General features: G+C 37.7%; 1 protein-coding gene across 2 annotated transcripts in view; it reads left to right on the forward strand.

Annotated features, from left to right (window-relative positions):
- adcy7 (adenylate cyclase 7) overlaps positions 1-8,776 on the forward strand; it is a 38,325-nt gene extending 29,549 nt beyond the window's left edge. Inside the window, exons 13-27 of one of the 2 annotated variants that reach the window (XM_079467004.1) lie at positions 141-200; positions 868-948; positions 1,071-1,140; positions 1,283-1,380; positions 1,470-1,554; positions 1,836-1,973; positions 2,206-2,295; positions 2,387-2,562; positions 2,786-2,882; positions 2,979-3,137; positions 3,760-3,906; positions 4,303-4,407; positions 4,656-4,770; positions 6,981-7,105; positions 7,271-8,776. In XM_079467004.1, coding sequence (XP_079323130.1) covers positions 141-200; positions 868-948; positions 1,071-1,140; positions 1,283-1,380; positions 1,470-1,554; positions 1,836-1,973; positions 2,206-2,295; positions 2,387-2,562; positions 2,786-2,882; positions 2,979-3,137; positions 3,760-3,906; positions 4,303-4,407; positions 4,656-4,770; positions 6,981-7,105; positions 7,271-7,417 — 1,693 coding nt within the window. In that variant the 3' untranslated portion in view covers positions 7,418-8,776. The remainder of the gene's footprint in view (positions 1-140; positions 201-867; positions 949-1,070; positions 1,141-1,282; positions 1,381-1,469; positions 1,555-1,835; positions 1,974-2,205; positions 2,296-2,386; positions 2,563-2,785; positions 2,883-2,978; positions 3,138-3,759; positions 3,907-4,302; positions 4,408-4,655; positions 4,771-6,980; positions 7,106-7,270) is intronic. The other variant, XM_079467005.1, reaches the window with a different exon arrangement.
- Positions 8,777-8,809: the final 33 nt, after the last annotated feature.

Below are 8,809 nucleotides of genomic sequence, written 5' to 3' on the forward strand. Positions count from 1 at the left end.
TTTCCCATTTAAATAGCTAAGTAAACTTATATGAAGAACATTTTGTTTAAAATATAAGGAGGTAGGCCAAAGCCTGGTTTTGTATGACCCTCTGAATCAGCAATGTTGAAGTTGTCTTTCTCACTGTTGCTCTCTGACAGCTTTGATGAGTCTCTTGAGGAGCCCTTCTCTTTACCTGCCGCTCCCTTGAGCACACCTAAGTGAGTGTAGCCATACAGACTCAGCCAGCTGTCTGTGACCCAGAGTTTCAACACTAACAATGTAATCTTTCATTAAGCCTCTGCCACTGGTCACACAGTTAGCATGACCACAGCAGCTCACCCTCAATATATCTCAGTGTACCTTTCTGTTTTCACAAAATATTTCCATGCACTCCTGGCTTCCACAAGTGTGTGTGTGTGTGTTTTTTTTGAGAGAGAGAGAAAGAAGGAGAGAGAGGAAATGGCATTTTTCCTTCCTGAGCCGTGTTGAGTCACATTGCAAGGGGACCCTTGCAATTTCTCTCATGGGGTTTAAGCTAACACACAGTATCCTGCCTGCTGTAACCCTCACGCACCCGCACACAAGCTGTGAGCACACCTACTCTGGATTCTCTTTTTTTGTAACTAATGCTTTAGATCTCTAAAGAATTACTTCTAAAACAACAAGCTGAAACAAATTTCACATTTACCCCAGCTTCCCACAGTATGTACAGGCTACACTGCAGGTCAACCCAATAACCGCATGACCACATCTATAAACATGTCCTCTGTCCCACAATGCCCATGTATAGATATCACTCTATACATATAAATTGACATCTGCATTTTTTTATGTGCATTGCTTTATGGGCCCAAATGTGTCTAAGAGTAATACCGTCCTCTTTAGGAATAAATCTCAGAAGACGAAGTTTGATGAAGAACTTCACGACAAGATGACCACCACCATCAATGACCTGAGCTCTAGCAAGTTAGTCTTTATAAACATTGACACAAATGCATTTAATTATTTTCGCAGTACAGTATAGTTTTATTACAGAAGCATTGATTTTAATTTGAGTAAAGAGAGGTTTGATGCATTCATATGCGCAGGCAGTGGGTGAAGTCTGAAGAGATCTCTGGCCTTACGCTGTGGTTTACAAAAAGAGATCTAGAAAAGCAGGTGAGTCATACTAATAATAATACTTGGTTAATAATTCATACAACTTTCAGCATATTCAGCAACTTTCAGCATATCTAATAATAATAATAAAACATATATAACAATATTTGAATATCAATGTGTGTTTGTGTGGCTCTCTCAGTACAGGACTATAGAGATGCCAAGCTTTAAATACTACATCAGCTGTGCCACCTTCATCTTCATCTGCATCTTTATCATCCAGATGTTTGTTACCAAACAGTAAGTGGCATAATCACAAGCAAAAGCTCTTAAAACACCTTGTAGTTCTACAAAACCCCAACTATGATGCTGTCTCTCTCTTCTGTCAGGCGTAAAGAGCTTGGACTGGCATTTGCAGTATTGGCATGTGTTCTACTTTTGACCCTGTGCATCTGTTTTGCAGGTCATATTCAGGTTAGAGCACCACTGCTTTCCTTTGCCTCAGGACACACACACAGCCACACATTCATTAATAGTGGTCGAATTATTTTGGAATGTGAAATAACTAAAAACAGTCTGACATTTGCTGAGGTGTCACTCACAAACATAAATGCATATACAGCGAGAGAGCCAGACACACACATAACAAATCTCATTACTGTGGCTGGCCCATTCAAATGTTTTCAAATCATTCAGACCTTTAAGCTTGAATCCAACATTCTCTCACTTCCCCTTATTAACTGATATTTTCTCAGAGAATGTTTCCAGAGATACTGAAGTCCTGTACGTGGCTGTCAGCTCTATCGGATGCAGTAGTAAAGAGGCCTTTTGTGCGCCTCCCATTGGCAACTTTTGCTACCGCAGTCATAGTCATCCTCGCCATGTTCAACTTGGTAATTCTCAGTTTCTCATATGCACAACTTTTATATAAAATACAATTTACATTTATGCATTTGGCAGACGCTTTTATCCAAAGTGACTTACATTGCATTATACTATACATTTGTTTCTGAGTATATAGACTATATATGGACTAAAACACTGTTAAATGTGTTGTGCATGCGCTGATGGACTACAAACATCAGACCATCATATTCTAACGTAAATCTACTCTTATATCCCCAGTTTTTTAAAAAGACAGATTTATGTGATACTTCAAGGCAAAAAAACAGCAATGTTTCGGATTCTTATTGGGATGATCTTTCATATTTGCCTGTGAGTTGCAAACGCAAACACTTATACACCTGTAAATATTCATTTTTGTTCAAACTGTATCAACTGCTAATGACAACTTCTTTATTTCCAGTACACAGTATATAATTGTATTTTGGCGTTGATCGCCTGTGGAGTGTTTTTGAGAGTGAGCTTTGAGCTCAAGGTGGCCTTCCTCTTCATCGTCTCTACTGTTTACTACATCATTCTCTACTCTCAGGAGAATCTCTTCCACAGCCACAAATGCCTGAATTTCACCAACATCATCGGGTACACACACACATGCACACGTTAGGTTTTATGGGGACTTTTCATAGACATAATGATTTTTCTCCCTACAAACCATATATATATACTGTATAAACTGTATATCCCCTAATCTTCCTTACACAAATCCTGCATGTTTACATTTTCAAATCATTTTAACATCTTTTAGTTTGTTTTATAATCTTTCTATTTTGATGAAATAATTGTCAGTGTTCATCTGTTGCAGTGTGGACGACGAAATAGGACTTATGAAGCACCCACAACACATGAGCTGCATCTACATCACACTTTTTCTCTTTACCATGCTGCTCATATCCCGCCAGGTACAAACCCCATACCACATATAGGTCTACACCCATATTATACTATACCATGATATAGTACCTGACTATAGTCTCCTATCGTCTTCTTCCTCTCAGAATGAGTACCGCTTTCGGCAGGACTTCCTGTTGAAGAACAAGAACCAGGCTGATAAGGAAGAAGTGGAGCTATGTGAAAACCTGAACCGCCTCCTCCTGGAGAACGTTCTCCCTGCGCATGTGGCTGCACTCTTTGTGGGCGAGAACAAAAAGAATGAGGTGGGGCTGCTGTCCACTATCTCTTTACTTAACCAGAAATACAAGGTAGGAACCGCCATGAAGCGGCTGGGATGAGTCTGCATATCCACCCCACTGTCTCTCATGCAAGAACAAACATATTCCAGTGATTCCCAACCACGAGTTAATTTATGAGTGGTTTCGGTTTGGTGGCGAGAAAAAATACTAGCACTTAACTGGCGCGGCCTTTGGGAAGATATGTGAAAAAAGGGGTTGGGAAACACTGCCATATATTCACACAAGACCATCTCATGATGATGTTCACTGTATCATTCCATCGTCATACTGTAAACATCATACACGATACAACAAATCTTAAATTCGAGCATTGCCCACTAGAGCCTACTGTATACAGAAAAACAGACAACAAAAAAAGTGGAATTTAGAAAATGGGGTGATATACAAATTTTTTCAAGAAAGGTTTCCTCTATGCATTGTGGACTGTATTGGAAATGTTATCAGTTAATCTTAAAACTGCCATCGTGTATCATATATGTCCTCTATGAATCTGTGGATGTGCTACCATAAGACTTATTACCTTATTTAGGGTGCAAAATGGCTGATTTTAATGTTGGTTGTGTGTGTGTCCATTTCTCTTCTCCAGGACCTCTACTATAAGTCATATGACTGTGTATGTGTGATGTTCGCCTCCGTGCCAGACTTCAAAGAGTTCTACACGGAGTGTGACATCAATAAAGAAGGACTAGAGTGTTTGAGGCTCCTCAATGAGATCATCGCTGACTTTGATGAGGTCAGAGTGAAATCTTGTTTCTCTTAGCATATGTTTGTTCTACTTTTATATGATCTCGTTTTTACTTTTTCACCTCTTATTCCCTCAATAGATAAATCAGTGAATATACGTAGTGCTTGTTTATTTGAGCATGCCATTTGATGCAGATGCTTTTTGTATTGCTATTTGACATTATTTTCATATGGGTTTGATAACAATTACAAAAACACTTTAGTAGTTCTGGTTGCAACTTTTGCCAAGAAAATCCAGGCTAGTGTCACGCTTGCTTAGTTATTGCTATTCAGTGTGGAAATTCTTGCTCTTTATATCTGTAGAACTGTTGAAATATCATTGTTTAATTAGTTTCTTCTGCTTGGAACTCTGGCACTCACTTTGCTCATTTCCTTTCGTCTGCAGCTACTATCTAAACCTAAGTTTAGTGGTGTGGAGAAGATTAAAACCATTGGCAGCACGTACATGGCTGCTGCAGGACTGAGTGGACCTCCTGAGCAGATCAACCAGGTGATGCAGTGAACTCTTGAACTTACATCAGTCATTAAAACCTTTAATACTGGTTATGGGAGTACTGGTTTTGAAATGTAAATCTTACTGCATGTGATAAAAACCAAGTAAAAGTATCAGTTGCATTTTCTGTTAACCCAGCATTTTCTGGAAGTGACACATTAGCTAAATTTGAGTATCTCTGGTGCGATGTGCAGTTTGTTCTGCATAGAGCTCTAAATTTATGTTTTGTGTGTGTGTGCTCTCAGGACCGTGAGAGGCAGCATGCACAGATTGGAAACATGTTGGAGTTTGCCATCGCTTTAATTGGCAAACTGGATGGCATCAACCGACACTCATTCAACACGTTCAGGCTTCGCGTGGGTAAGTCTGGCTGCAAAACACTTTCACACTCTACACTATTCTTAATTCTGCATGCTGCTTTGTGGGTTTTCTTTGTTAATGGGCTATTCCGCCGTTATTGATGTGACATTTTAAATGTTAACTATCAGAATGTATTTATTATCAAAATATTGAATCAACTGTTTATATTTTGCTAAACCATTGTTGATAAATAGAGTATAAAAATGAGAAAATATCAGTCAGAAATATCATACATGTTTCTGTTTAAGGTAAGGAAAATAACATTTTGTGGATGTGACAAAATGCACACCAAAACTAAAACATTCTGGGAGACAACACAAAGCCACAGAAAAAATTAAGAGACCATTTCCAGTTTTTCGAATTTAAAAATATAGTATTTACATTTGACATTCATGCATTTGTCAAACACTTTTATCTGAAGCGACAGATATTTTTACCCAATTTGAAGGAGAAACAGGTCAAAATAACAGAAAGGATGCTCTATATTTGTTCAGACCTCAAATACTTGAGTTCATATTCACGCCAATATGCGGCCCGCCAATCATCTTTACCTTGTCTATGTCATCCATGATTTTTTTTTCTTTAGTCGAAAAGGAAAAGAAAGTGCAAGATATGGAGGGAGATTAACAGCTGTGTTCGTCAATTTAGATTTGATTTAAATCATACATAATTAATGCAGTAATAAAAACAACACAGTTTTTCCCATCAGAGAAAACTGTTTAAGTGGTGTACCACTGTTCTTTAATCGAAAATAAATTAAGGTTTTTGATTAAAACATTCCAGGATTATATCTCCATATAGTGGACTTCAATGGACTCCAAACGGTTGAAGGTCAAAATTAGTTTCAGTGCAGCTTCAAAGGGCTTTAAACGATACCTGACGATGAATAAAGGTTTTATCTAGCGAAATGATCGGTCATTTTCTAAAAAAAATTGTGAAGTCATGATGACATGCATCGCAGAACAGAGCAAGGTGAGCATTTCTGTTTATAAAGTATATACATTTTTATTTTATTTTACAAATGACAGATCGTTTCAATAGATAAGACCTTTATTCATTGTCTGGTATTGTTTAAAGCCCTTTGAAGCTGCACTGAAACTGTAATTTTGACCTTCAACCATTTGGAGTCCATTGAAGTCACACCACTTAAACAGTTTTCTCAGATAAGGGAATAACTGTGTTGTTTTTATTAGTGCATTAATTATGTATGATTTAAACAGCTAAATTGACGAAAAACAGCTCTTAATCTCCCTTTTAATCTTGCACTAAAAAGGACCTACCTTTCTAAGTGCTCGGGGCACATAATGCGATTGGATTCACCCGAAGATGCGATAATAGCGTTCAGCTTTTTGCCAAGATCAATTGATTCGCTTTACAAGATGCCGTCACAAGGGTCACAATTCAGCACAACTTTTGTGCTGAATGTATTAGCGTTTTTGACTTTCATTGATTTGACTTTCATTAATTTAACCACATATCTTCATAAATAACTTAAAATACAAAAACAATGCCACCCCCATCTTGGATGTACTGGGGGGGTGAGTGAATTAACAGCAGTTTCATTTTTGGGTAAACTAACGCATTATGGAATACAAAATACAATTAAAAAGACAATATCCCTTTTAATTTAATACTATGAAAAGGCCCAAATGCTGGATGCAATATTTGAATGCATGTTTTAATATGTGACCTATAAATAACAGCAACAAAAACGGTATAAGGGACAAAAAGCGATATATGTCAGAAATACAAATGAACTTAATGAAGATAAGGTAAAAAACTGGCCCGCATCCAATTTATATTTTATATTTATAAAAGCTGAAAACAGAGGCAGCTTATTTGAGAGCATTCTCAGCAGGTCAGGGATAAGAGATGCGTTCGATTACTGGCTTAAAATGCTTTATAAACATTACTTCAGATACTGAGAACATCTGCGGCACAGATCAGAGAAATTACAATAACAGACAGAAATCCCTTAATACTGTTAGGAAAAGACATTTATTAGAAAGAGAATAAAAGCACATTCCAGGATTCAGTCGTTCCAGGTGCTCGGAGGCTCACTGAAGAACTACTTTATGTTTTGAGTGTGTGGATGGCAATTATGTGTTTGAGCCAAAAATTACAGTGCGCTTCCGAGTCCGAGCTGTAAACAATAATGCATTCAGAGTAAATGGTTGTTAGTTGCAGTTATCATGTGAATGTATGTGCAGGTATAAATCACGGGCCGGTTATCGCCGGGGTGATTGGAGCCAGGAAACCACAGTATGATATCTGGGGAAACACTGTGAATGTGGCCAGCCGGATGGAAAGCACTGGAGAAATGGGCAAAATACAGGTACGCTTAATAATAAACCAAATCAGTGGAAAATAGAACAGGGGATTTGTTCAGATGTGAAAGATTTTGATTCATAGTTATGACATGCTTTATTTCTACAACTAGATGAAAAGCTAATTGCCGAACATTTATTTTCAATTGGTTCCTGGTTTGTTTGTGTTGTAGGTGACTGAGGAGACATCTGATGTCCTGCAGAAGCTTGGCTACTCATGTGAGTGCCGTGGCCTGATAAACGTAAAGGGCAAAGGAGAACTCAAAACCTTCTTTGTCTGCACAGACTCCAGCAAACAGCAGGGCATGGGTCTGAGCTGAGACTACCACTGACAGATCCACGCACACACAGACTCCGGACATATATGTGAACTTTTGTTTAATGTTTATTGCTACTGGATATGTTTTTATTAGAACATGTCTAAAGAACTGCACATTCTCTGAAATGTTTCCTTGTTTTGACAGCATGTGAAGAGTTGACATTTTAAGACACAACCATTTTACAATGTATACATTCAAGCATTTACACATGACTATCCGCTTGTGGGTAACTGAGTTCGCTGAAGGAAAACTCATTCTCAGTATTACTTGCAGACTTTCTGGGTACTACTGTCAGTGTGCCCTTGATCCAGTTGGATTTAGACTGATTTGGGATGACTGAGTTTTGAATTTACTTACTCTCATCTGAGACTCACAGGGACCAACACTTGACCCACACAAACCAATCAAAGATAATAGCAAATGTGAAAACATTTAGAATTTCTTCCATTGTTTGATCTTATTTTAAAACATATTGTCAAGCTCAAATAGTTGAATCTGCTATTTGTATTCCTTCCTGGCGTTTTCAAGGCCAAATGTTCATGCAGTGCTCTCTTTCATTGATTTGCTGTGGAGGTTGGAGATCAGCCTTCACTGGCTTCATAATATCTTAAAGATGAAAACTATCAATGAATGTTTACTTCTACATAGACAAGAAAAAGTAACTTATTGATATACAAATCTTTTAGCACTTCAGGATTCATTTAAAGCTATGTTAGGTAATGTTCTTCATAAACATTTTTTGATATACTAGTTGAAAGTCTCTTTACATCAATAATTAAGTTATATATGTGGTTTTATATATTTTTCTTTGTAAATATCAGAACCACAGAATGTTTGTTCAGTCATTGCAGTGAGTCCATAAGGAGGTCTTTTTCTTTTTCCCTTTTATGTGTTCGAAGCTTGGTTGTTATTCCTAGCTACATGAATCATGTTAGTCATCTCTTCACTTTGATATTCTGACCAAAAGGCTTTGTGGCTCCTCCCATTCAAGGTTGTATATTTGCTACTCATTGTACTCGAAAACATTTTGCTGTGCATCTTAGGTCACATTGTATTAGTTTTGCTCAAACTGTCTGCTTCTGAACTGTAGTGTAAATGTTTTGTGAAGGCGCCATGTGTTTGGATTCTAATTCGTGTCTGATGAAGCCTTAGGTTTAACTGTTCAAATGAGATTTTAACGCAATCTTATGTGCCTCTGACGATTTTAAGCTCTCTGAGTGACCACAACAGTATGTCTGGTTTGAAAGCTTTCTGTGTTGACTTTCTGTAACTCGTCTGTATTGTTTATGAGAAACATGCCTGCAATCTCCATTTTGTATGCAATGTTACAGAATAAAGTTTACACTTTCTATGCTTCCCAGTGAAGTTGTGATGAACTGCGACCTACAAAAT

Source organism: Barbatula barbatula (genome assembly GCF_947034865.1).
Source record: "Barbatula barbatula genome assembly, chromosome: 1".
Classification (NCBI taxonomy): Eukaryota; Metazoa; Chordata; class Actinopteri; order Cypriniformes; family Nemacheilidae; genus Barbatula; species Barbatula barbatula.